At 49.8% G+C, this 27,344-nt stretch overlaps 1 protein-coding gene across 2 annotated transcripts; it reads left to right on the top strand.

Moving 5' to 3' along the window:
- Positions 1-1,366: 1,366 nt before the first annotated feature.
- akap9 (A kinase (PRKA) anchor protein 9) lies at positions 1,367-27,332 on the top strand. 2 transcript variants are annotated; one of them, XM_061268067.1, is made up of 48 exons: positions 1,367-1,586; positions 2,985-3,233; positions 3,588-3,632; positions 3,826-3,888; positions 4,354-4,497; positions 4,651-4,806; positions 4,874-5,071; positions 5,249-7,777; positions 8,520-8,634; positions 8,799-8,991; positions 9,139-9,190; positions 9,618-9,908; positions 10,002-10,259; positions 10,734-10,810; positions 10,928-11,076; positions 11,204-11,322; positions 13,940-14,102; positions 14,948-15,042; positions 15,176-15,293; positions 15,669-15,707; positions 16,414-16,646; positions 16,748-16,867; positions 17,813-17,989; positions 18,244-18,348; positions 18,421-18,573; positions 18,923-19,009; positions 19,506-20,324; positions 20,460-20,585; positions 20,659-20,703; positions 20,775-20,910; positions 20,993-21,036; positions 21,149-22,873; positions 22,949-23,006; positions 23,107-23,234; positions 23,320-23,499; positions 23,569-23,739; positions 23,810-23,915; positions 23,984-24,167; positions 24,247-24,397; positions 24,457-24,753; positions 24,879-25,355; positions 25,462-25,632; positions 25,725-25,931; positions 26,016-26,251; positions 26,320-26,414; positions 26,535-26,649; positions 26,724-26,854; positions 26,930-27,332. In XM_061268067.1, exons 1-48 carry the CDS (start codon positions 1,539-1,541, stop codon positions 26,974-26,976), a joined length of 11,625 nt encoding a protein of 3,874 aa, XP_061124051.1. In that variant the 5' UTR covers positions 1,367-1,538; the 3' UTR covers positions 26,977-27,332. The 2 variants fall into 2 exon arrangements, with proteins under 2 accessions (XP_061124051.1, XP_061124050.1); XM_061268066.1 differs by having other exon boundaries at positions 3,823-3,888.
- Positions 27,333-27,344: the final 12 nt, after the last annotated feature.

Genomic DNA, 27,344 nt, shown 5'->3' with positions numbered 1-27,344 from the left:
ACAGAAGCACAAGCTATTCATAATGCAAAACAGCTTTCACTCCTGCATGGTGTAAGATTCAAGTGAGGATGGGTAAAAAGGTAAATGCAATTACTGTGAATCTAAATTTCCTGCATTTGTCCACTTTTACTCTGCAGAAGTAGTGGCCAACTAATCAGTGAAGAGTGCATTCTCTATAACCCGTTTTGTCATGATTTTTCTCATTAACTCAGCCTTAAAGGTTTCCAATGGTATCAGAAAATACACTCATTTCATTTTAGATGCATTCAAATGTTGATTCAACTGTCAAACTCTATATTCTGCTCATGTTTGGGGGCTGCTGACACAATACTCCGTCTTTGAATGAATTATTTAGACCAGGGCCTAAACTTTCAAATGCCCTGCAGTTCCCTCTGCTGCTGCTGCTGCTGCTGCTGCTGCTGCTGCTGCTGCTGCTGCTGCACAAAAGCTATCTGCTCTCACAGGTGGCATCAAGTTAGACACGGCATGTCCAAAAGAAGATGGGTGGAATTCAAGATCTGTCAGACGATAAGTTGCTCCACTCCCATCAACCGACGACACACAGCGTCCTCATCGTCCTCATCTGCTGCTTCAGGTACGTTGAACACAATGTTCTCGAGATGACTATAGCAAAACCTCTCGTAAGTGTTTGACTGGAGCAGGGGATTTGAACGTTTTCATAAAAAAAATTCAACAAAAAGGCAGCTCCTCAAACTGGGACAGCTCTCTGACTGTTACCATAGAAACAGCAGCAGTCATTTTGGAGGGAGAACAATGAGTCTCTTCACTTCATAAATGAATTGGCATGGGAGAAAAACACAGACAATGAATATAAAATGATTTTATGTTTTATAATCATTTATTTTTCATGATATAATGCAAATAGGGTGTGAGCAGTACCCTTGATGGGAGACCATCTTGAGGAGATGTTTAACATTAGAATACCCAAGGTCAGGTCAAAATATGACTTATTTAAGAAAATTATTTTGAGAGGGTTAGAGTTAGGGTTATGATTAGGGAGACTCCCCCAAAAACAAAGTAGGTGGTGGGTTCAATCCTCAAGTCTAGTCTTCATGTCCAAGAGTCCTTGAGCAAGACACTGAACTTAATTTTGCTCCCAGTCGTCAACCCTTGAGAATGAGATATGCATGACCCAACCACATTACCTACATGTTCTGCTGGGAACCCAAACATTTGTTGTCATTTTTTGCCACCTGGAAGTACCCTGGCACCTGTTGAAAACAAACAATATTAAATTCACAAATGTATCATCATTAACAACAATTCTGCAAGTCCGTGAAGGCAACACAAGTGGAATGCAGGGGGCGTGGCTACAGGCCACCTATCAGTCGTCATCTCGGTGGGGTGTCATGTTTACGTGGAAAATAATATGGCCGCCGACTGCCAACAAGGAGGCAACCCTTGAGAGAATGCGATCGGCGGCCAACTGGAAGCCGGCGCGGTCCCCACACACTACACCACCGGCGCAGATACACGACCTGTGAGTCCTTCTCCGATTTGTTTTAGCCACGGTGACCATGGAAGACGCGGAACGCCAAAAGAAACTCGAGACCGGCAAAGCAAAGGTATGAGTCCTCCCATGATGCCGAGCAGCAAGCATAACTCTCTTTAAGAAACGCTGATGAATGTAAACATTGCTGACAACTTTATGTTTTTTGCTAACTGCTCCTTGTTGTGATCCGTCAGCTGTTACGCCTCCGCCTTTGCAGCTGTCAGTAACGTGCGTCCCTGACAGGGGCATTAGCCTAACCGTTGCTAGCTCGCTACATAGTGGAAGCTTTATGTCATCCTGCATGAGAAACTCCTTTGTTTGTTTAAAACTGGTGATGGATTGCTTCAAGTGTGCATGATCGGCCAGTAAGTAGAGGCTTTCCGACGCCTCCTCTGTTGGGAGGTTGGCAGGCAGGTGGAACAGGATTTACAGGACACATATCCCCTCATTCCAGACTTGTGCTCCCTTTGCTGTGTTAGTTAGCACCCTTGCAAATTAGGTCACTAATATCACCCACTTAGTATAAATATAAACTTGTTGTGTTCTAGTCATTGGTATGCGCATTGAATTCCAATCAATCACTATAACAAATATGGGCGCTACAGTGCCCTCCAAAAGTATTGTAACAGAAATTCCTTTTTTGTTGTTGTATACAGAAGGCATTATGATTCCCGATCAAAAGATGCATATTAGACAAAAATTCAAAAGTCAGGCTTTTATTTCATGGTATTTACTGTGTGTTTACAACAAAATGCTGCTTACAAATATTTGTGTAAATATGCACTATATGTTGCTCCAGCTACGTGGTTAGTGCGTGCCCAGATGGAGAAACTCCTAAACAAAATGCAGACTCCATGTGGCCGCCTCCACCCCTCATAACCTCAGCACCAGCTCTGCCAAGTAGGACAGTCGGCTATGTTAAGCAGCTCATCCGAAGCCTAAAGTTTCCCCGACTGCACACTTGCGCCTTGTAGAGTCCATCAAACAATGTGTAGCTGTAACTCAAGCTAGCGGCATTAGCTACATGCGGCACCTTATACATTAAGAAGTTACCTGGAAATGCTCCACCTTTAGAAGTAGTATCAAAGGCTGTTGCCAGAAAAAAAAACTGGCATGGAGTGGATAGTCAACCAGGGAAATGCACGTGGGCTCAACGTTAAACACGTCTGCCAGCGGGTAATTCAAATTGACACGTCCGAGATTGTAAAGTGAGTAAGCATTTTGAGACGTCAGCAAGTTTCATGTCAGTTTAAGCTGATCGTTGACATGGTTAAAGTGTAATCCTTTAGTCGGGATTAGCACCTGCTGGCAGAGCAAAAGACATGCGTTGCTTGTTAAATGGATGCCCCGAAGACGGACAATGACATGTTTCGATTGACGTTCCCCAAATCGTGCAGAAAAAGGGTAAATTGATTTGGTATTAATGGGATCAACAAAAACACGTCTGTGACATCTGTGTTGCTTTTCACAGCTGGCCGAGTACCGTCAACGCAAAGCTCACGCGGATTCCCAGAGGAAGAAGAAGAAAAAGAAGCCTGAAGACGACTCGCAGGGAAGCGCGGAGCCCGATCGCTCGACGGGCAGGGAGGACGACTCGGCCGCTGGCCGACATGGAGCAGGGGAAGCAAATAACGAGGCATCGCCCGCCGCAGAGCTGAGCTTCTCCAAGACGCTACGCAGTGGGGAGACTGTCGTACACAATCAAACGTACACCATTGAGGTATTTGATTCTTGTGGGTTGCCCTATTGTTGCAAAACTGTTTGCATTGATGCTTTTCCACAGCCAATATCTTTGTTGGCAACATATCTTGTGCCGCTATTATGCGCTGTCCCAGAACCTCATGTGTTACGTTTGATGTCCACAAAATCAGCTGTTGCCATGGAAACAGACAGTCTTGTGCCTGACTCAGTCCCGCAGCCTTTCAGCACTTTTTAATCACAATTTAAGGCCAATTTAGTCGAGCATTTGTCTGCAATTACCCCCCCCCCCCCCCCGCCCTTATTGTGTTGCGATGTTGGCTCATTTGCATCCAACTTTCTTAATATGTACAAATGTAAACGTCTTGTGTTGCAGCCCGAGAGCGACGTTTCCACGACGGCAGATGATTATTCCTCGGAGGTAAGTTCGTGTCTTTCAGATAAACTAAGACCTGATACTTTTTGGACCACTTAAGTGAAACTGGATCTTTTTCCCCACTTTCCCCACCGATGGATCAGCCTTTTTTTGCCCCCCATCAAAGAGACTTGCAAATTTAAGCAGCTGTCATCCGAGTGATTCTCTCCTCTTTGGCTAACACTTTGTGAATTAGCAGGTCAACGGCTGCCGTGAGATGATGGCCAATCTAATGACGTCTTCCGCCGGGGATTTTATTTGGGTACGGTAATCTGATCAAGCGGCTCTGCTCACGGGCCCTGATGGCCGCAACCGCCGCCTGCCGCTACTGACTGTCCATTCGCTTAACATATTAAGAACCGCCCCGCCCTCCCCTCGCAACCCCACCCTTTGTACTAACTCAGTTTTCTTCTACATGGTTCTTTGGGTGATGTTGACACGCCTCAAGGTTGCAGTGACCCATGACGTGGCACTTTTTTTTTTTTTTGGCTTGGATAATGGAGGCGCTGATCAATACAGCTGATGCAGCAAAGTGTGACAGAGTTCTTTAAGTAATGTGTCGAGGTGTCGGCTAGCGACATACCGAGCACTCTTTAATGTCGGTGTGTCTTCTTTTTAAGCCTCCTGCTGCAGCGCTTGGGTTTTGACTAACGGGCCCTCCTCTGTCTCCTTCTCTCATATGTCTGGCAAAAAACTCCCCATGCTCTAATAGCTCTTCCTTGTTCAGGAAGAGGGAGTGCGAGAGGTGATGAAGGCAGGCAGACTGGAGGATGTCGAGGAGGCGCTCGCAGCCAAGACGCGAGCAGTGGAGGAGCTGAGTCAGGAGCTTGAGGAAATACGGGCTGCGTTTGGAACGGAAGGTGTACAGAAGGTAAATATCCAGTCAACCGGAAACATAATGAGGACCGCTTTGGTTACAGGGATGAACGTTTTCCAACTACTCCTTCATTTTCCTAAAGCCAATTAACCATAAGTACAATATGTAGAATCATTGACACCATCGTGCACCCCCCCCCCCCCATAGCTGCAGGACTTTGAGGCCGCGTTGAAGCAGAGGGACGGCATCATCACTCAACTCACCGCGAACCTCCAGCAAGCGCGTGAGGAGAAAGATGAGATCATGAAGGAGTTCCTGGCGCTGACGGAGCAGAGCCAAAAACTGCAGCTTCAGTTCCAGCAGGTGGGAGTTGTATTCTCCGTGATTTCCTTCACCATCATCTCGATGATGACAGAGTTGTTTTTAACAGCTCCAGGCCGGCGAGACCCTGCGGAACACCAGCCATAGCAGCACGGCCGCGGACCTTCTTCAGGCCAGGCAGCAGCTGGCGCAATACCAGCTGCAACTGGAGGAGGCCAACGTCCAAGCGAGAAAGAACCAGGAGAAGAGCGATGGGCAGATGGACCTTATCAATCAGCTCCAGGTCCAAATCAGCGACATGGAGTTGGTGCGTTCCATGACGTGTCTGTACATATTCGAAGTGATTTCGTTCTTTCCTCAAATGGTGGCCATTTTTAAAAAAAATTGGGGTATAAAAGAAGTTGCCGTCTGTTGAGGAATTACGGTGTATGTAATGAGTGGCCGCTGTTGCTTTTGTATGTCTAACGCTTGACTCTTGTTGTAGTCTGGGAGAAGATCAGAGGAGTCATTCACACAAAGGCTAAACGAGAAGGATGTGCTCATAGCCGAGAAAGAAAAGGTCATCGTGACTCAAGATCAGTCTCTTGCTGAACTGAGAGCAGCAGAAGAGACTCTCGCCACCGCACTGAAGGAGAAAAATCTGCTGCTGTCTGAGCAGACGGCGTCTCTGAACCTCTTCCGAGAGGAAATCGCCATTTTGGAACAGTCGGCGAATGACATTCAGGCATCCGACGAGAAGGACCTGATCATAGCGGAGCAAGAGCGAGTCATTTCCGAGCGAGATTGTTCCCTCGGCCGGCTGGCGGAGGAGCTGGAGTCGTCACGGCAAAGCCTGCGCGGCCTCCAGCAGCGAGTGGCGGCGAAGGAAACGGAGCTAGAAAAATGCCAGGGCGACCTGCAGAACACCAAGCGTGCTTTAGAAAGCGGTAAAGGCGAAATGGAGAATTGTAAATCACACCTTGAGAAAGCGCGAGGTGACCTACAAAGCTGTCAAAGTGAGCTGGCCAACTCCCGGCAGAGGGAGAGAACGTCCTCGGATGAGGTTAAGCAGCTCATGGCAACGGTGGAGGATCTGCAGAGGCGTTGTCACCGGGACAGCTTATCAGAGGGTGACGCCGTCCAAAGAATGCAGGAGGATAACGCCCGGAAGCTGGACCTTCTCAGGGCCGAACTGGACGAGATGTACGGTCAACAGATTGTTGCTATGAAGCAGGAGCTCAACCTGCAGAACGCGGCACGTATGGAGCAAGTCTTGGCGCAGCACCAAGCGGAGACGGAGCGATATAAAGCCCAAGTGGAGCGGCATCGTGCCGAAGTAGAACTTCTAAAAGAACAAAACTCCATCATTAAGGAAACCCTTAGTGTTAAGGTTCAGGAGCTTCAAGCAACGTTAGCAGAATCCACAAATGAATTCAACCGAGAAAAGGCCAACCTCCAGGCTGAGCTCACGAGGCTCCGCGGCGATCTCCGTTCAGCGAGGGAGAAAGCCGAGCTGGTGTCCAATAGTCTGGTCTCTCAGGAGAGCCAACAAGACGAGATGCGGCGCCTGTTGGAGACCGTCGGCGACCTACGTAGCCGCTTGGCCGCCGCTGGCGAGGCGGCGTTGGAGGCTGAGGCCCAGCACGAGTCGGAGACCACCAACTACAAGATCAAGCTGGAGATGCTGGAACGGGAGAAAGACGCCGTGCTGGGCCGCATGGCCGAATCGCAGGAGGCCGAGCTGGACAGGCTTCGAACCCACTTGCTGTTCAGTCACGAGGAGGAACTCACAGTCCTTCGGCAGGAGCTCCGTCGAGAGAGCTTCCTCAACGCCGAGAACCTCCTTAATGAAGCTGCCATCAAACACCAAAGCTCTCTGGATGATCTCCGCCTCACCTACGAACACCAGCTACATTTGTTGCAAAACGAGAAAGCCGCCTTTTCCAACGAACGAGAAGACCTCTTGCACCAAATCCTCGGCCTAAAGGAAGATCTCAAGATGGCCTTGCACAGCTCCAAAGCTGACGAGCTTGCGCGGCAGCTGCAAGAGCTCCAAGTGGAGCTTGAAGATCTGCGGAAGGGAGGAGAGCAGCGAGCCAAGCTGGAGAGCGAAATGCAAACGTTGCTGGAGAAGACGGAGGCTCTTCAACGGAAAGAGCAAAGCTGGGAGAGCAAATGGAAGGAGCGGCAGCTGGAAAATGACGCCAAAACGGCAGAAATGGAAACGCTCGTCGCCCAGCTGAGGGAGGAGATCGAAAAGCAACGCAGCACGTTCTCCTTTGCCGAAAAGAATTTCGAAGTCAACTACCAGGAGCTGAAGGACGAATACTCCTGCCTTATTGAAGCTAAGACACGACTTGAGGAGAAGACACTGAAAGAAGCGCTCGAGTTCCAGGCCAAAATTGCTGCGCTGGAGGGCGAGAATGTCAGAAGGTGTGCGGGAGAAGACGTGGCCAAGCTCGCAGAGAAGCTCAACGTTGCAGTGAAGGAAAAAGAAACCCACGCGGGTAGGCTTTCCCAAGTCACGGAGCAACTCGTGGTCTCAGAGAATAAAATTGGACAGTTGAAAAAAGAGCTGGAGGAGCTTGAAATGACCAAAGGTGAGGACAAGAATGAGATTCGCTCCCTACGAGAAGAGGTCAAAGCTCTCCAGTCAGTACTGAAGGATGCGGAGGCTGAGCGAGATAGCGCCCGGCAGGCCGTGGAGCTCCACAGGCTCTCCCGGCCCTCTCCGTCCCACGTCCAGCACTCGGGGGAGCGACCCGCCGAAGAAGGAGCCCCGGCGCAGAAGCCCGCCACTGCCGCCTCGGGCTCCAACCGGCGCAAGAGGCGTCAGAGGTTGAAGCAGGAGCGCCGAGCGGGCGGCGGCGGCGGCCCCTCAGAGGCTGCCAGGCAGAGGGAGGAGGAGGAGGAAGAGGAGGAGGAGGAGGAAGACGCCAAAGCTACAAGTGCGGCAGAACGAGAGATGCAGACGGAGAGCCAGGTCGGCGGCGATGAGGCGGATGGCTGCCAGGGAGACGCCACTCGCAAACAGGTAGCTCGCGGCGGCATCAGCCTTTTATAGATTGACTTGTTTGCCTGATGATAAAAGACCTTTCCAGAAATCCTATTTTCCACTTACTCCCGCTACACTCAGCTGCTCATCTAGCGGCGGCACTCGAGCGCCGTAACGGCTCTCTCGTTGCTGAGCGAGGGAGACGCTGTTGCTGCGAGTTACACAACAGACTTTCTTTTTAGGTTCGCGCGGCTCCACAAGTAAAAAAAAAATGAGCAAAAAGAGCATTCGCGCCATTCATATCATGATAGTCAAATCTGAGATGCACTTGTCTTCTGGAACACAGATGCTAACCTGTTGCTTTTCAACATCAACCATTTTTTTTTAGTGCATAACCGAGGTTGGAAAAGTCTTTGGGTGTATGTCATACATGGCGGCAAAATGTATTCTGGCAACAAAAGCGCCATTGAACAGCTCCAGCATCAAAGCCATGGCATAATTGCCCAAGCAGATGATGAATTAGAACTAATGCATAAATCACAGTGAGTGGAGCCCTCGCTTTATGTTTACCGCCCGATAATTGGCTCGTTCCTGAACTCTGTCGTTGAAGTGGGATGAGTCGCATGATTAGCGTCATTGATTAATCACCAGATATGAGCAAAAGTGCTTCATTGAATCACAGGCTGTTTGCAAACAGCAAAAACCAAAACGTGACTAATTCATGTCAATATTTGCTTTCCGCTGTTTTTATGAACGCTGATTTGATTGTTGATGTTTTCAGGAGGAGCGCGAGCTGCAGTTGGAAGCGCAGCGCATCAGCCTGACTCACATCCAGGCTGCTCAGCTGGAGCTGTTGAAAGAGGAGGCGGACAATCAGAAGCATGATGTTGACCAAGGTCAGCTAATGGTTTGGTTGCGTAACAACGAGAGCCGTTCTTTCACAGAAGAAATATCTTGCCGACGTTCATTCCAGAAGCACTCATAATGGATGAAAATCGAAATGAAATACTTTTTTTTTTAAATAGTAACTCCCATCTCCGCATGCTTTTACCTCACTCAGATTCGGACGAGGTCCAAAGGCTGAAGGCGGTGGAGAAACATCCCCACCTAGAGGAGAATCACCGCTTGGAGATGGAGCGCCTCCAAGCTCAATACCAGGGGAGCCTCGCCGAGACGGAGGAGCGCTTCAACGCCGAGATTGCCATGCTACGGTGGCAACTAAGGGAGTTGACCGGCTCGCAAGCTCACGATAGGTGAGTTCGCAGCAAAAAAAAAAAAAAAAAAATTCGATTCATCGTTCAGAGCCATTATTTAATTTAAAAATATCCAGATCCACCTTCCTATCGTCGCCGAAGCACTAATTCACATCTAACATTACACTTGTTTTTTTTTTCTTCTAGTGGGCCACAGTCCAGCCAAGAGCGTGTCGCGGAGCACCAAGAGGAGCTGAAGGTTTGACTTCCTCTCTTGAAATCAGCCTTGTCACATCATTTATATTTGGAGCTGATTGCGCTTGGAGAGCCTGACAGTCCGAGTGGACGCGAGGGGAAGCGCTAGCAGCCTTTAGGGCTAAACGTGTCCTAAATATCCCCTGCCCTCCCTTTTTGCTCCAGACTCAGCAGGATGAATTGTCCTATATCGAACGATTAAAAGGCTGGCAAGTTACATCACCCGCCTCTATCGCCAATGGAGCGCGAGAAAGTCGTCCTCTCACTTTGTCGCTCTCTTGCCGTCCTCATAACTTTGAGAGTTCCCGACCGACGTTAGGAATTCATCACAAGACCGGGGAACAACAAAGTGTATTGATCCCAGAGCAGAAGGGCGGGTTTGTTATTTCCCACATTACGACACGCTTCACACTTTGCTCTCACTTCTTCAGGACCTCACCGAGGAGCAACTGTCCCGCTGGGCGTCGGACTCCCGCTCGGGCTTGAGCGTCAAGCTGCAGGCGCTGAGGAGGGCGCTGTACAACGAGTACGTCCAAGAAGTGGAAGCGCTGGAGAAGCAGCACCGCACCGAGCTGACCAGCTTGCGGCAACAACTGGAGAGCGAGAGGAAAGGAGAGCGACTGGATATTGACGACGGGGCCTCGGTCTGCTCTGAGAGCGTCGGTGTTGCTGGGCAGGGCGAGCTGCAAGGGAAGCTGAGTGTGGAGGAGGAGGTCGCCAAGGTAGCCAGAGGCTGCGCCACACCGTATTTGTTTGCGGGCGAAGACGTGCTAGCACAAATAAGAGGACCTCTGACACGAATGCGTCGTCTTCAGGCCATCGTCCAGATGTCGGTGGAGTGTGCGCAGCAGACGGAGATGGCCCGGATCAATAAACTCACCTGTCAGGCCAGCACCGGCATGCAGACCCAGTCGAACGGCGAGGAGAGCGCGGAGAAGAACGCGGCCGTGTCGATGGGCGCCTGGCTGAGAGAAGAGAGGGAACGTCTGGAGAAGGAGCTGCGCGACAGCAACACTGAGATCCGGAAGCTTCGGGAGAAGTTGCAGCGAGCTGAATTGGGAGCCGAGGTGAAGGTGAGTGTTGCTTGCAGTTTTTTTGTTGAGACCAGTTTGACACACACTTCTGAATCCACACATTTAATCCAATTACCTTCACTTATGTAGGATACTTATTGTATTTTATTATAAATAATCAAAGATACAGCGCCACCACAACTTGGCTTTTGGTGGCGGACAGTGAGCCAGCACCCAAAAAGCCAGAATCTAAAAACTCTTGAGGTGGTTTTGACATCAGCATTGCTATTTACTCTCCAGCTGGTGGTGCTGCTGTGATGTTTTATTTCACCCGCAGCTGCATCTCGGCTGCACCTGTTGCCATGGCAGCACAATGAAACTAGTGTACTCCAAAGAGAGTCCAAGTTTGTCTGTGTCATCAGGCTCGTTTTTTTTTTTTTTTTTTTTTTTTTTACTTTGCGTCGCCGACAGTACCACTCTTGGGGCTCAGCGATGACGGGACTGCTTTCTCTTTTCTCCTTCTTTCCCATGCAGCCGCTACAGACGAAAGAAGATTGGGCAGAAAAAGTTGAGGAAGATGAAGTCGACTCCATCGACAAGGACAACGAAAGGTGAGGACTTCACCAGCGCAGTGGCAATTAAAAGCTACTTTTATCGAGAACAAAATGCGGCGTTACCGAGAATTTTTTTATTTGCAAGAGAATCCAGCACGTGCGCTTTGCTTTCAGAGTGATCCTGCGCCAGGCTAACGAGAGGCTCAGTCGCGTGTTGGCTGACGTGCTGAAGACCACGGCGGCGGCAGAAGAAACAATGGGCCTCCACATGCAAAGTCAGCAGACGGACGCTTCAGCAGCGTCATCCACACCGCACGTCACAGGCATGTAAACAACTACTACACTTACTCAAACTGCATTTTTTTTTCCCCAGCACGTGCCAAAAGGTCACTCACGATAACACCACCTTGCACAATAATGTGAAATAATCCATCTCTCTTCTCACACTAGGTCAGTCTGGCGACAGCCTCCACCTGGGGGAGGACGAGGAGCACCTGATGGGCATCGGCGCTCGCCTCCAGACGGCCTTGGAGAAGATGCTGACGGTTATCACTGACACCACCAACCAGGTACTAAAAGGCTGTGTATTTTTTCGAGCTTGTATACCCACAAGTGAGGTTATTAGTTTTCTCAGTCTGGAGGTGACTGCAGAATGGGACCTTTCAACAAAGTTGTCTGGAAAACGCCCCCCCCCCCCCCCCCCCCCCCGCTCCCCGCTCCCATTCCCAGCGGTCGCCCTTAGAAACGAGCTGTATTTACATGGTGCTTTTGTCCCAGCCTATCATGAAAGACCCCCCGCCCCCATGCCGTGCGCCCTCTGTGTGTAGCGTCGGCCCCTCCGACTGGATTTTAACTAGGCCATTGAGCTTGTTACTGTAAGCGAGTGCACGGCGCATCCCCGTGGCTGAAATTCATGCGTTACTCACGCTCGAATGCCATTTGTCTTGGCCATCTAAAAATAGCTTGTAGCGATCCAAGTTCAAGCCAGGCGTCACTGTTGTTCAGCATCTTTCTGCTTTCTTTTGAATATTATTATTCTTTTTTTTAAAGTCAAATTTGCAACATTTGCATATGTTCTGACACCTAGCCTAATGGAAATCATCAGAAGGACTGGCCATAGTGTAAAAAAAAAAAAGCCACAGTCAGCTTGCTCATGCACAAGAATGCATGAAAAAAAAAAATAATAAAGTCCATGGTCACATCCTACTTGTAACTTCCCTTCCCCAAATGTAAATAGCGGTGAGAACAACAAGCGTCTGTTTTTATTAATGATTTTCCTGGCAAGTGTTTTAAGTATGACAGCATGTCACCGAGTTAGGTGACGTGTTGGAACTTCTGCGTGCGAGTGAATCCGGTTTGACGACTTCGTTGCCGGGAGGGTATGCGTGCGTTCGTGTGTTTGTTGTCTCGGGCTTATTATTTGTGCGCAGTGTAGTGCGATAGGGAGTGGTGTCAATGTGTGTGTGTGTGTGTGTGTGTGTGTGTGTGTGTGTGGGGGTAGGAGAGATCCGTTTGCTACTCTACCTGGTTTACCCGGTGGTGTTGGGAATAGAAGCCACACCTCCCGTGCCCTCATTCCCTCCCTACCTCCCTCCCTTCCTCCCTCCTTGGTTTCACTGAGCACAATTCTTCAGCCCGGGGATCAGTGCGGTGAATGAACCACAATGGGGGAAAACCAGCCATGGAAGTTTTGGAATTGAGTTTCTTTGCGTGGAATACAGGAAGGAAACCTCGATCGATAAAGGCTCCAGCGCCGGTGAGTTGAGAGCGGCGGGAATGACGGGCAAAGTCTGCAAGGACCTCCGTCATGTCACGTCACCCTCGCCTGTACTGAGCAATTAAAAGCCCCGGGGAAAAGCTTGTTGTTGCTACGGCGATATCGCTTTGTTTGGGAGGAGGGGGATGCGATCTGTGCTTCTGCACTGAAAAAGGAAGGTCAGCAGGATCACGATCAAGAGGACCCGTAGCGCCGAGTACTCGTTACCTCCCGCCGGCCGCGTTCAGGAATGCCGCTCAAGTGGATGGAATCGGGATGACGAGCCCCCGTTTGGACTTTTCCTCTTCGCCGCCCGGTGCGGTCGGACCTGTTTACCTGCTCAACCGATCCACCGACGCGTTAACCGTTGCCATGGCGAGCCTTCTCCGCTGATCCAAGAAACGGGGCATCAACGGCAGGCATGGATTCCCACCGCTCCTTCTGGAATTCCAGGATGCAGAACACCACGTGGGTTGAAGGAGAGGACCAGGACGTGTACGAGGTGGAATCTCGGATCCCCCTCCCGCGGCCTTTCCCCGTCTACAGCACCTTGACGGAGAAGAACGCCGTCATAGTGCAGACGATCATCTCGCACGTCAATCATCGCACAAATGGTCACCTGCTTAAAGTTATCTCCAGAATCTCTCTGCCCACACCTCCCTTTACAGTAAGTTTACACCTCATGCATCGCATGAGAAGCGCAGATGAATATTTCATTTCTGCACGGGATGAATTAAATATCAACGGAGAACAGTGGCGGGTTTCAGAAAAGCAAAATATTTCATCCTCATGGCCTTATTAAGAGGTTTTTTTCCCCCCTGCTGTCGGCTGGAATAATCATTCGTGGTTCTGTTTTTGTTGGGCAAGTTTTTAAAATGGGCGAGGCTGCCTTTTACTTTTTTACTCCAGTACAGTTCAGTCTGTGTTTTTTTTCTTTTTATCTTCAGTCCAGGAATTCAATCTGTATAAGCCTTCTGCTTTTTTGTGTGCCACAGTCATAATTGTTTTGACATCTCTGACTAGCAGGATTGTGTGACTTCCACGTGACAGTGTCACCACTTCCCGCTTTGCATAATGTCGCAGAAAGACCTTTGAACTCCAGAGATAGGCAAATGCTTTGGCGAGTCATCGTGGAATGGCAACGAAGCGCAACTTGCTTAAATTCTCGTGTCCTAGCTATGAAGTGGCGAAAATATAATCCTACTGTTTGTGTCATCTGCTGCGGAACACTGACTGATCACCATGTAAACACAAGGATTTTCCATTTGAAATATTCAACAGGTTAACCTGAGTTAATTAATGATTTAACAAGGAACACACCCCACACCACAGGTCATAGAAGAATCAGGCCTTTGCTGACTTGGAGATGAAAAATGCCCAACACTCTCAGGGTGGTACAATAATATATTTTTGTTGTGGTCACCTCTCAGCTCGAACATGCCCACATCACCCAGACGGAGCTCTTGCGCGAGTCCTTCCGCCACAACCAGGAGATCAGCGAGCTCCTGCAGAAGCAGGAGGAGCTGCAGGAGCGCCTCGCCGAGGAGGCCCGGGCACGCGAGCAACTGGCCCTCGAGCTTCACCGGGCCGAGGGTGAGCATCTGAGATTTTTTTTTTTCACAGTTGTTAGGGTGGGTGAATGGGGTGTCACTTAGCTCGATTACCGGGGCCATTCATGTCAGAGACAGCCGCTACTGCACAACACAAGTGGTTGCGCACGCACGCACACCAAACAAGACCAGCGCTAACATTGAGCGCAACTTGATCAAGTACAGAGCAGCATTTCGCAAACTTTTGGAAACACACAGTGATGGTGAGACTTCTATCCTTTTATTTTTTCTGTTTTTGAACGATCATGTTATTCAGTTGCGGAAATCCGCTGCTATCAAACTTATTGGATAAGTGACACTGTGTTAAATACTTGTATTGCGCCCGTGCTGTGTTCCAATGTTGTCACAATGTCTCGACATGATTGGGGGAAAAAAAAAAAAGCCACGACGTGTGAGTGGTGTATCCCGGAGAAGAACCCTCCTTAGGCAAACTCATCCCAATGTCCTGCTCAGGTGCCTGAAAAACGACAACACGAGGGATATTTACCCTGCAACACCGCTCAAACCACACAAGCCGCCATTTTTGAGCGACGAAATGCACTTTCGGGATATTGAATTGTTCTTCTTGGAGAAAAGCACTCGCTCGTCTGTGTCGGCATCCCAGAGCGAAATGCTTACTGACCTGTGGCCTAGCTGCGACGTTATGAAGCATTTCATTGTATTTGCAACTCAGTCCTGTTTCACACGTCGAGCAAAATGGGTCAGGCGTGCTCATGTCAATTATGCAGCGGGAATGCGTTTGTGCTTGCTGGTAACCTTGAGGTTTGCTTGCGTCATTTCTTTCTTTGTATCGACTCGCTCGCATTTACCTAACCTGGTCTCACGCAGGTCTGATTGACGGCTACACCGGCGAGCGGGCTGCCTTGGAGGAGCAGCTACGTCAGAAGGAGGAGCTCCACCTGAGCTTGGAGCAGGAGCTGCAGGTAGGTAGATAGATACTGATGCCAAGCTTTAAATGACGCTGCATCAGTGAAGTTGAACTCCTTTAATCCGCTGTAACTTAAATAAGATTACGTCGCGTGTGAGGGGTAACTTTTTTTTTTTTTTTCAATGCAGGTTACTGGCAGTCGACTGCAAGAGCTAGAGCAGGAGAGGCTTCAAATGCAGGACGAGCGTGAGCTGGTTTCCCGACAACAAGACGCCATGCGAGAAACCGCCAGCACCCGTGAGCTTTGTACGTATCCCAGAAGAGCTTTCACCAAAAAGTAGTAAAACACCGAGTGTCCATTTTTTTTAAATCTTAACATTGCTTGAATTGCTCGGCATTGAATTTTTGCACCTCTTGTTATGAAAAAGGTGTCCCATGAGAATATTTAGTCTTTTGAAAGGTGAGTATCCTCCACATTTTAGAAGATGGGGCAATTGAAGAAAACCGCTTCCTTTCATGCGACGTGCTTCGTCATCCCGCGAGAACTACTTGACACCCGAATGATGAAGCGCAAAAGCGAAAACTCCCTGTTTTCCTGCCGTCTTTGTCTTCTGAGATGTTCCTGTCGGCGACACAAAAGCAAAGCATGTTCAACTCGTGTGCTTTCTTATCCTCCTGTAGGCCTAGTTGAAGCTGCAATGGTTGCAGCACCTGAAGCAGGTGTGTCCACTTTGAGCATGGCTCAGCTCCTCTCCCTCTATAATTGTCCAACCCGTGAGATCCGTAACCCTAAGCCAACTTACGTATCGGACTTACTCAAAGCTCCTGCTTGCTTTTGGGCTTACGATCACAATCACTAACCTTTTGCTTCACTTTTTTTTTTTTTGCTTTTCACTAACCTTGCCCAGCATCTTGGGTTGAGTAATAGAGCATGATGGAATGAAAGTAACGCCGGTTCCCTAATCATCCGTATTTTATTTTTTATTTTTTAATGATTATTATCTGCACCAGTAAGATGATTGCAATTTCCCCTCCTCCCCTCCTGTCGATGCTTCCTGGGCATGGATATTGTAATGTTATGGTCTGTCACTCACACACTTGTCCTACCTTGTCACTGCTAATCCCGCGGCGGGTGGGCTTTTGATCCTCGGTGAACTAATGAGGAAGAAACCATCCTGGTGGTAGCCGAACGAGAATCGTCTTGGTGGTGGTGGGGACGGGTCATTTTGGAAAAGTGAATGGGATGTTTGTCTGAGGATAAGCCAACATCTGGATTAGGCCTACACGTATCAAATATCCACTGCGACGGTTTAAGTAACAGTGAAAATTTAAATGGATTCTTCAGTAGCCTCAGCATCCTTTTCATCACCAAAATATCATCAATTAAAATGAATGTCCATGCACTGACACCTGCGTGCCCGTTCAGATCTCCTGGAGGAGACGGAAAAGCTGATGAAGGAGAAGGTGGAGGTGCAGCGCCAGGCGGAGAAGGAGAGCGCCGACCTGATGAAGCAGGTGAAGACCCTGGAGGCCGAGCTGGAGGAGCAGGTCAACCGGGTGATTGAGCTGGAGCACGGCCGGAAGACCGAGACCAGAGACCTCCAGCAGCAGATCCAGGCACTGGAGAAGCAGCTGGACAAGAACCGGCGCTTCCTTGATGTCAGCTTGGTCTCATTTTTTTTAAATCGCAAAAACTATATTCCCTGTAAGTTTGAAGACTGTTTTCTGAAAGAAGCTTCTTCACGCTTCCTTGTTTCTAGGAGCAAGCAGTGGACCGTGAACACGAGCGTGACGTCTTCCAGAATGAGATCCAGCTTCTGGAGGAGCAGCTGAAGAACCAGCAGAGGTCTCCCGGCGGCTCGGAGCAAAGAAGCCAAAAGGTAACGAAAGAAGGGAAGGGCGCTGTTTTTGCCATATACGACACCGCGCCACGCCGAGCTTGTAATCCTCCACACTTCTCTGCTGTAACAATAGTAAGACTTCTTTGTTTTCAACTTGCATGGAAGGGTTGAATCATCTTCTCTAACATTATTTGTGCTTCCAACTCACAGGGAATGACCCCGGTGGTGACGTCTTACAAACTTGTTTAAAAAACCTGGAATAGTTTCCATAGCTTCCTTTGCTTCCTCCTCATTGCGTCACCTCTCTCTCTCTCTTTTTTGTGTTTGCCTTGGTGCTCTGTGCTCCTTGACGCTCCTCCCACCTCCTCTCTCCCTGGTCTTTGCAGGTGGATGGAGTGTTCTTAAAGGTACTGCTTCTAGTCGCTAAATGTATACCCCCTACCCCCCCAACACCCTGAAGACCGTTTAGTGCAGGGGTGGGCAAACAATGGCCCGGGCTGTTCATTAAATCAGACCATCGAGCATTTTTTTACATAATGGAGAGTTGTAATTGCTGCATTAATGTAGCCCCAAAAATTTAAAAGAGAACACCATATGCCCCACAAGCACAAAAGTTTGTCCACCCTTGCTCAAATGCATTGAAAATTCCCAGCCCCTCCCTTTGCTTTGTGCATTTTTCGGGTGTCTTCCCCTCCTTGCTCTTCTTCCTTCTCCTCCTCCAGGTGGATCCCCTGTTTCATGATTCTGTGTGGTTTGCAAACCTTGGATGAAAGCTCTCTCCCCTCCACCCTGCACTTCTTTTTTCTCCCACCCATCCATCCATCTACCCACCCTCCCTCCTTCCTTTCTCAGGTGGATCAGCTGACCTCCAAGCTAGCTGTGTATGTGCCGGCTACACCGTGTAGCAATTGGCATCCTTAAGCCAGTCTTTTCAACGTCTCTTCCTTGCTTTTTTTTTTCTCCTTCCTCTTTTGCACTAATCAGGTGGAGCAGCTGACCTCCCAGTTAAAGGAGAAGGCGGACTGGTGCAGCGAGCTGCTGCTGGGCTCGGAGCAGCTGCATCGCGATCTGGCCGAGCGCGACCAGGAGATTGACAAGCTGGAGAGCCGCGTCCGCGAGCTGGAGCAGGCCCTGCTGGCCAGCGCAGAGTCCCTGGAGAAGGTTAGGAACACGGGAGGGTGGGGGTGTGAGAGCGCGCCGCATTGTATGCTGAGGGAGCATGGCGATGGGGGCTGACTTTAAGAGGATGTCTCAGGGGTGGGAGGGGCTGAACAGAAGCGAGAACAATGTGTGGGCTGTCAGACAATGTTTGTAAATGAACCACGACTGAACGCAGTGCGTGCTCTTCCCACATTCCAAGACTTTTTCTTGACCCTAATAGCAATTCAAATATTTTGTTTCATTTTGTGTCAAAGGACGAACAAAAGACGCAGCATGCATCCGTCACTGAAGCAAAGGACTCCACGCTGGAGGTTCAGTTGCAGACCGAAAGAGAAGCATTGGAGCGGAAAGAGAAGGAGGTCGTGTACCTTTCTGTCGCTCTCGTTTGGGATCATATCACTGTTTGTAAAGTTGGCCATCATCTCCTTCAGATCTGTCACCTGGAGGAACAGCTGGAGCAATTCCGGGAGGAGCTGGAGAACAAGAACGAGGAGATGCAGCAGCTCCACATGCAACTGGAGATTCAGCGCAAGGAGATCAGCAGCCAGCAACAGTTCCTAGAAACCAGGGAGAGCATGCTCCAGGTAACCTGCCAACAGATGTCTTTGTTTTGCACTGCACCATTCGAAAGAATTTTCGGACAATGGCATCTTCCAGAAGACTCTGGGGTGGTCGCTTCACAGTGTTGTGCGCTTCTCAAAACTATGGTCACAATGTTTGACAGACAGAACATTTAAACAGGTCCAGATTTAAAAGTCGGGAAACACTGAAATAGAAAATAGACTAGAACAAAATGGAAAACTGACCAGTTCCCATGTCTGCCAGATGACTTCAATCTCAAGCATTTAGTCATCAGAATGACTACTCTGGACTCTCTTCTATTTGCCGTGGCATGTTCATTTCCATCACGTTATAATTTCTTGACTCTTGAAGGTGATGGAGGAGAAGGACAGGGCAATAGCACTTCTTAATGAACAGAACACTAAGCTCCAACACATGGAGAAAACGTCTGGCAACAAGGTAACAAGCCATGTCTATGCACGCACAAAACGGAACGTGCCAGCCTGTTCGGTGTGTGCATAGCTTCATGGTCGTGTGTGGTGTTTCTCATTTTTTGGTGGCATCCATTTTGTGGTCTTGTCTTTGTCTTGGTAAGTAAATCCATGTGCTCGTTGTGTGGTGACTCATTCAAACTCTTGAGTTTCCGTGTGAAATGAACGCTTCATCCAAGGGGGTGGGCTTGAAGGCCACATTTCATTCTTGAACAAATGATGTGAAGATGAGGTCAAATTGAAATAGGGAGGTCAAATAGTTCCTTGTAATGCAAATTAATTTTACGTAAATCCTCCAAGTGCTTGGGATTTTCTTAGCCCACCCCTGGTGTCATCTAAAATGAGTTCAAAAAATATATCTTTGTAAAGCGGAGACTCAAATGTTTCTTCCAAAAGAGGTGAAGCAGATGGAAACATCTGTTTTGTATTAGGTGTGCTCATATGTTTTCGGGTCACCTTTTCAGGGAATCGATAAGCGGGATGCGCTGATCAATGACCTGGAGTCGCAGGTGGAGTGCCTGCGCAGCGAGCAGGAACGTCTCAAGCGCAAGAGCGAGGAGGAGCTGGAGCAGCTAAACGCAGTCATCGACAAACTCCAGCAGGAGCTGGTCCACATGGAGCGCAAAGAGGATGACGAGGCCCACGCGGGTAAGGAGTACGATTACGACGAGCTGAAGCAGAAGATGGACCTCGTCTCCGGAGAGTTCCGTGACCTCAAAGCGGAGCACGGCGAGCTGTTGGAGACCCACCGGCGCTTGAAGGAGAGCACCGAGAAATCGGAGGACCTCACGGAGACCCTGAGGCAGAAAACCGCCAACCTCGTGGTAGCGCAGGCCCAAGTGCGAGCTCTGGAGAAGAGCGCCGCATCCAGCGTGGACGAGCTCCGTCTCCGTGTCCACGAGCTGGAGGACACAGCCGGCAAGAAAGATGCCGAGCTGAGCAGCTGTCGAAAGTACGCCGAAGAGCTTCAGGGGAAAGTGTCCACCCTGGAGGAGCATTTAAGAGAGAAAATTGCCGCGGCGTTGGTCAGCCAAGCCACCCTGGACGCTCTTCAGCAGCAGCAGGCTTCCAAAGACCATCAGGGCGACAAGGTGGGCCACCTGCACCAGAAGCTTGATGAGCTTGAGGCCAGTTTAAGTGGCATCCAGAAGAACCACGAGCTTCGGGAGCAGCTGCTCTCCAGATCGAAGGAGGCTGAGTACGAGAAGAGGCTGGCGGCGCTCCTGGATCTCCTGAGACAGATGACGGGCGGAAAGCATCCTCGAACGTCTGCAGCTGCGGAGGTAAAAAAGTTTAGATAAGCAATCGTGCACACGTTGGCCTCGGACAGTTTAATTTGAAATATTAAAACGTGTTTGTAAACTGACATGTTAAGAACCGAGACCTAAATCCATGACAACCCCTCTGTCTCTTTGTAGCAGGCCTCAGCTGGTAACCAAGCGCTCTCGTCGGAACTTCAACAGGCCGGAGATGAAGCCTCGGCTGCCAAAAAACAGCTGGACCACCATATGGAGCTATGCCGGCAGCTCCAGGAGGATCTCAAAGTAACCAATCAGTTGTTTTTTTTAGTCCAAACCTTCTCTAAGCGGAACAGCTAGTAACAGTCTTCTCTCTTAGGACAAAACGGAAACAATCGAAAAACTTAAGGAGCAGCTTGAGGGGGTACACTTCATCTAAATTGTCATGTTTTTACTCCATGAAAGTAGAAGCTCACTAATTATCCGCTCCCCCAGGTATCTTCTGGGGGAGACAAGGAGACGCAGGAACTGCGAGAAGAGCTGACGAGGACCCAGAAGGACGCAGCGCTCGCCAAAGAGGAGCTGAACAGCTGCAAGGAGAAGCTGGAGAAGCTGCAGGAGCTTCTGCAGGTATTGATAAAGCAGTAGATGACAAGAACTATTCAAGTATGACATGTCAATGTATTTATTGATTTATTTTTCTCCTCCACGGGAGCGGGAACTGACCATCGCTCAACTTAAAGAAGACCTTTTACAAGTAAGTACCAAGTTGATCATCAACATTCATTGGGAGAGAAATTTAAACAATATATTTTTTTTAATTATTTACCTATTGCTACTAGATATTCAGATTTGTATTTTCCGTCCAGGTGAAAGCCGAAGAGGACAAAGCAGACAGGACAAACCTTCTCATGGAGCTCCAAGAGGTCCGAAGACATGCCGACTCCACCAAAGACGAACTCGACAGCTACAAATCCCGCAATGAGAAACTCCAGGAGGACATTCAAGTGCGTGAAGTCTCTATTTCTAAACTCAAGGAGGAGCTCCAGGAGTTGCAAAAAAACATGGATGCCACCAAAGAAGAAGTTTGCAGCTACAAATCCGACAATGAGAAACTCCTGGGGGATTTCCAGCTCCGCGAGGGCTCCATTTTGAAGCTGAAAGAGGAGCTCCAGGATGCCCTGAAGAACGTGGACACCACCAAAGAAATAGATAGTTACAAATCCCTCAATGAGAAGCTCCAGGATGACGCTCAAGTGCGTGAAGAGTCTATTAGTCGACTAGGAGAAGAGCTCCAAGAGTTCCAAAAGAACATTGAGACCGCCAAAGAAGAACTCAACAGTTACAAATCCCACAATGAGAAGCTCCAGGAGGAGATCCTGCTCCGTGAGGTCACCATTTCAAAGCTCAAAGGGGAACTCCAGGATGTCCAGAAGAATGTGGACTCCACCAACAAAGAAGTGAGCAGTTACAAATCCAACAATGAGAAGCTTCAGGAGGACATTAAGGAGTGCGAAGTCTCCATTTCAAATCTCAAAGAACAACTCGAGGAGGTTCAAAAGAATTTGGACTCCACCAAAGAAGAACTGAACAGTTACAAATCCCACAATGAGAAGCTTAGGGAGGACGTTCAAGTGCGTGAGGTCTCTATTTCTAAACTAGAAGTGGAGCTCCAAGAGGTCCAAAAGAACATGGACTCCACTCAAGAGCTGACAAGTTACAAATCCCACAATGAAAAGCTTCAGGAAGACATTCAAGTGCGTGAGGTCTCCATTTCTAAACTCAATGAAGACCTCCAGGAGGTCCAAAAGAACTTGGATTCCACCAAAGAAGAACTCAACAGTTACAAATCCCACAATGACAAGCTACAAGAAGACATTCAGCTGCGGGACGTCAACATTTTAAAGCTCAAAGAGGAACTCCAAGAGGTCCAAATGAACGCGGACTCTACACACAAACTGAGAAACTCCAAATCCCACAATGAGGAGATCCAGCTCCGCGAGGTATCCATTTTGCAGCTGAAAGAGGAGCTCCAGGAGGTGAAGAAGATTGCCCACACCACCAAAGAAGATCTGAGTTGTTCCAAATCCCTCAATGAGAAGCTCCAGGAGGAAATCAAGCTCCACGAGGACTCCATTTCCAAGTTGAAAAATGAACTCCGGGACAATAAAGCGGCCCTGACAAAGGCTGCCGACTCTGCTTCGACCTCCCCTTCCCCTGCTGCGTCCCCTCAGCCTTTCTCCTCCACTTCTTCCACCTCCCAGCTCAAGAAGAAAGCGAGCAGCAAGCAGCCCCTCACCAGGGGGAGCAAAGACAAGGCGTCTCTTTCCAGGAAAAGCTCCGCGCCCTCCAGAAGTCCCGAGCCGTCCGCGGCCGACGCTTCCACGCAGACGGCCGCCAACGAGGAGCTGGAGCAGGTGATGGGAGAGTTCCGGGAGAAGGTGGACCAAATGCAGGAGCTGCACGCGGCCGAAATCCTGGACATGGAGGCGCGGCACATCTCGGAAAGTGACGCGCTGCGACGCGATGCGCACAACCTGGAGGACGAGTGCAAGGCGCTCAAGACCGTCATCGACAAGCTGCGCGTTGGCGAGGTGAGCCGTCAAATCCATTTTCCTCATTGAAATGTTTTTTTCTTTTTAGAAATACTGATGAAATTCTGTTTTTAGGTCCCCTCATCGAGACAAGATGTGCTGCTGTCACAATTCAAAGATGGCTACACAAGTGGTAAGGTCAAGATTGATGCAGCAATGATTCGAGGCGTCCATCTTTCCAGTCAAAAACAATTTCATACCTATCTTATTTGTCCTTTTGTTCCTCGTTGCAGACAGCAGCTCCGACTACAGCCAGAGGACCGGCTGTGACCTTCCTAGTGGACTTCAGCAGGAGTTTCGGGTGACTCCTGAAGGTGCCAGAAGAGAGGCAGACGATCCAGTATTGCCTGATAAGATCAAGGTCAAACCAGACTTTAGAATTATTCTGGAAATTCGTCTTCTTGTAAATCCAAACTTAAAACCCAAATTGTCGTTTCTCCCTGCAGTCGTTGCTGCGCGAGGTGCACAAGGAGGGCATGGAGGTTCTCTCGCTGTCGGAGCTTCCCGTTTCTGAAAGCGAACCCGGCGGCCAATTGAACCTGCAGATTTGGCTTAAGGAGAGAGATGCCCTGATGGCTACCGTGGAGTCCCTCAAAGGACTCATCGCTCACATGCAGACCACACAGGTTTTTTTTTTAGTTATCACTCATAGTTGAAGTAAAACAAAATCAAATGAAACGTTTGTGTCCTGCTAGATGTCGGGCGACTCGGCGGATTGGCGCGCTGAGCTCTTGGAAGCGGTGCGCCAGGTCTTTCTAAGAGAGCGTAGTGTGCTCAAGAACGCCCTCTACAGCCACTTGGACGTGGTGGACACTAGTGACGCCGTCATCCACCTCAACCAGTTGGAGAGCAGACTGGCCGAGCAGGTAACGGTCATTTCATTGTATCTGGAAATGTTTTTTTCTTCTTATCAATCCAACGTTGGTCTGTGTCCAGGATGCTCAGCACAGAGAAGCGATGGCCTCCCTCCACGCCGCTGACCGGTCCAGTCTCATCGCTGAGATCCATCAGCTCCGAAGTCGGATGGCGCGGCCGCATCAAGGTGAGGCTCTTCAAAACGAGCTCTGACATGGCAGAAATCGAAAGACGCCCATTGATTCGCTCCTTCAGGTGCTCCACCTGCTACGCTTTCGGGTGCGACGGAGCATCGTGGGGGAGGCGACGCCGACGGAGCACCGCGGGTCGACAGGCTGCTGATGGAGGAGCTGAAGGGAGAACTATCGCAGACCAAGCTAGAGCTGGAGACCACGCTCGTTTCTCAGCACAAGCACCTTAAAGAACTGGATGCGCTCAGGTTCGATTGGACACGACTGGAAAATTCAACTCAATGTGTGTCGTGTATGATTGGCTTAGCATCTTGTCATTCCATACAGGGCCGAGGTATCGAAGAAAGTCTCAGAAGTGGACGTGCTGAATGAACAGCTGTTGGAGGAAAGCCGGAAAGGCCGTGAGCTTCAGTGGGCCCTGGAGAAGGAGCGGTGTCGTGCCGAGAGGAACCAGGAGAACGCTCGAGAACAACTGGAGGTAAGACCTCGCCAGCCGTCAGAAGCACAACACGAACCCACTTTGACTTTGTTTCCAAGGACTTGAACCTGGCTTTGGAGGAGCAAAAGAGACAAGCGGAGCAGCTGACGTCCAACTTGGAGCAGGAGCGCCAGGCCTCCTCCAGCTTCTGCCAGCAGGCTGAGCGGGAGAAGCTGAGCTTGCACAGGCACCTCCAGGAGCTCCAAGTGCAGCTGGAGACGGAGCGAGCCAAGGCGCGGGAGATGAGCGCCGTGCTGGGAACAAAGAGGGAGCTACGGGGAAGTGGAGCCCCAGTCAGCCAGGACAAGAACCTTCTGGAAGGACTGCACCAAGAGTTGGATGACAAGCAGGCACAGGTGATGGCCATTTTTTTTTTAGTCTTGTTTTATCAATTGTAAAAGCAAGTTTTATAGGCATGCTAAACATTTACAACTCTCTCAAATTTCAAATCAAGAAAATGTTTTTTGAAAATGTTTTCTAGTTGGTGCAACTCCTCAGCCAAATGGAAGCTGAGAAGCTGGAAGTGTTGAGAAAGGACGAGGAGCTGGCTCTGGCGGGCCTTAAGTCCAAGCAGAGCAACCAAGCTCTAGTGGATGCCCTGGCACAGCTGGACAACCTGAAAGCACGGCTGTCGGAGACGCGGGACCTGCTTGCGAGAGAGGAGGCGAGGAGGAGGAGCCTGGAGGAAGACAAGGAGCGACTGGAGGAGAGGTTGGCTCGGGAGGGTGGCGCCGGGCAGGGCACGCCGCCTGGGCCGCACCACCAACACCACCAGGGCCCTTGGCGCACGACAGACACCGTCTTGGGTAAACTGCACCTCGTGGCCTCCAAGGTCCGCAGCATGGCGAGCCAGCCCACTGCTGAGATCACCGGAGAAGACCTGTTGGTGCTCCAGTCCAGTGTTGATGATGTCATCAACATGCTGCAGCTATCGCCAGTTCTCCCATCTATCCCTGAGGTGAGTGTGGAATCAAATCAAAATGCAACATAATACTAAAATAATTCTCCACACAAAATGAAAGTTGGCTGTATGATGACTAATGAGATGTTCACCCGCTCTTTAGAACTCCGCCCAGTTGGCGGGAGGATCCTCCTCCCTGACAGAGCGTCTGCTTCGGCAGAATGCCGAGTTGACTGGCTTCGTGGGCCGGCTGACGGAGGAGAAGAATGACCTGAGGAACCACTTGCTGCGTCTGGAAGAAGAACTCCGCTGCTACCGGCACACAGGCGACGACGTGAGTACCGATTTATTGATTGTAAAAAAATAAAATCCTTAAAAATCTACACTATAGCAGTGGTAGTAATCCTATTCGTCACCCTTTCACAGTCCAGCGGGAGGAGAGGCCCGTCTGGGTCAGGTTCTCCCGACATGCTGCTGCTCTCCCAGGAGAAGGAGACGTGGCGTCGGGAGAAGGTCCGCTTAGAGAAAGCCCTACATCAAGCCCTCACTCAGGTGGCCCGGCTCCGAGGGGAGATCAGGACCCAGACGCTGAGGGAGATAACCGGACCCGAGGCAGACAACACTGCGCTCAAGGTCGGAAGGAAATATTGTTTAATTACAGAAAGGATGTCGTAGAAAACGACTTTTCTTTTGTTGTCCTCGCTTGTGCCCGTGCAGAGGATGTACGGCAGGTACCTGCGCTCGGAGAGCTTCCGGAAGGCTCTCATCTACCAGAAGAAGTACTTGCTGCTGCTGCTGGGCAGCTTCCAGGAGTGCGAGGAAGCCACGCTCGCTCTGCTCTACAGGATGGGCGGTCGGCCCTCGGACGGGCTCGCCGGCGGCTTCCGAGGGCAGCGCAGCCGAGGGCTCATGCGCTTCCGCTCGGCCGTGCGCGTCTCCATCGCCCTCTCCAGGTGAGTGGACAGAGAGAAGATAAGTCGGCGGATTTTTTACCGAGCTTGCTCATTTTGTTGTGTACCAGAATGCGTTTCCTGGTCAAGCGCTGGCAGAAAACGACGGGCATGAGCAACACGACTTCCTTCGGCGTCCAGAAAAGTGAAGCCACGCAAATGATTGGTAAATAAATCCTATCATGCTAATTGCTAAAAATGCTAGGCATCATTAGGCACGGGCGGCCTGCTCTCAAATTTATTTTTAATCCTACAATTAGTCAACTTGAGTTTTGTTGTTCTTCAGGCGCTGATTACCTCCACCCGGGCGTGGACGTGTACCGGGACCGAGGAGGGGGCTCAAGCAGAGGACGCAGCGGGCGGGAATCCCCCAGGTCACCCATCTGCTCCGCACAGCACAGGTAGGCTGAAATTCAGGAGCCTCCACCAAGGCTTAGCAACGGTAACTTTTAATGATTCATTTCTTGCATCTAAGGTTTCATGCGGCCGGAGACCCCGGGATGCTCACGTGCGCCCACCTGCAGAGCTACGACCCCGACCGAGCCCTCACCGATTACATCTCCAGACTGGAGGCCCTGCAGAGGAGGCTGGGGAGCGTCACGTCAGGTTCTCATCACTCACAACATGCCACATTTGACAACGGAATCCCTCCTCTGAAATATCTTATTTCTTCTTCTGCAGGTGCATCGTCGTCACTCGCTCCATTACATTTCGGCTTGAGAAGATAAGACGGCGAAAAAAACAAGTTGCCTTTACCGATGCGAACTGTTCTTTCCACATGGACCAAAACACTATTTTGGCGCGCGACAGGTTTGCGTCTCGTTTTTTTGTCGCCGTGCCACTTGAATGATATGTAATTTAATTCAACAACAAATGGTGTACATTTTGTTTGTGGATAATTTAAAAAGATTTTTGAGATTAATTTATGTTTGCGTGGGTGTTGGTTGCGAGGAAGGGGCTTAACTTGATTCTTCTACACGCGTTTTCTGTCAAGGCCTGAAGACATTTGTCGAGAGCGTATTTTTATAGAGGCTTTTCTGGCTATTTTGTCAACAACTGAAATAAAGAAAAAGATTTGAGTGTGCATTTTTTATCA

The sequence above is a fragment of the Syngnathus typhle genome, linkage group LG20, assembly GCF_033458585.1.
Source record: "Syngnathus typhle isolate RoL2023-S1 ecotype Sweden linkage group LG20, RoL_Styp_1.0, whole genome shotgun sequence".
Taxonomy (NCBI): domain Eukaryota; kingdom Metazoa; phylum Chordata; class Actinopteri; order Syngnathiformes; family Syngnathidae; genus Syngnathus; species Syngnathus typhle.
This window is presented reverse-complemented; position numbering and strand designations above follow the sequence as displayed.

Bases quoted from the DNA above. Each gene is read 5' to 3' on its own strand.
- akap9 (XM_061268066.1), top strand. From the start codon at position 1,539: ATGGAAGACGCGGAACGCCAAAAGAAACTCGAGACCGGCAAAGCAAAG. The intron at 9,191-9,617 runs GTTTGACTTCCT...TCACTTCTTCAG, and splicing joins AGCACCAAGAGGAGCTGAAG to GACCTCACCGAGGAGCAACT. The intron at 17,990-18,243 runs GTTAGGAACACG...TTTGTGTCAAAG, and splicing joins GCGCAGAGTCCCTGGAGAAG to GACGAACAAAAGACGCAGCA.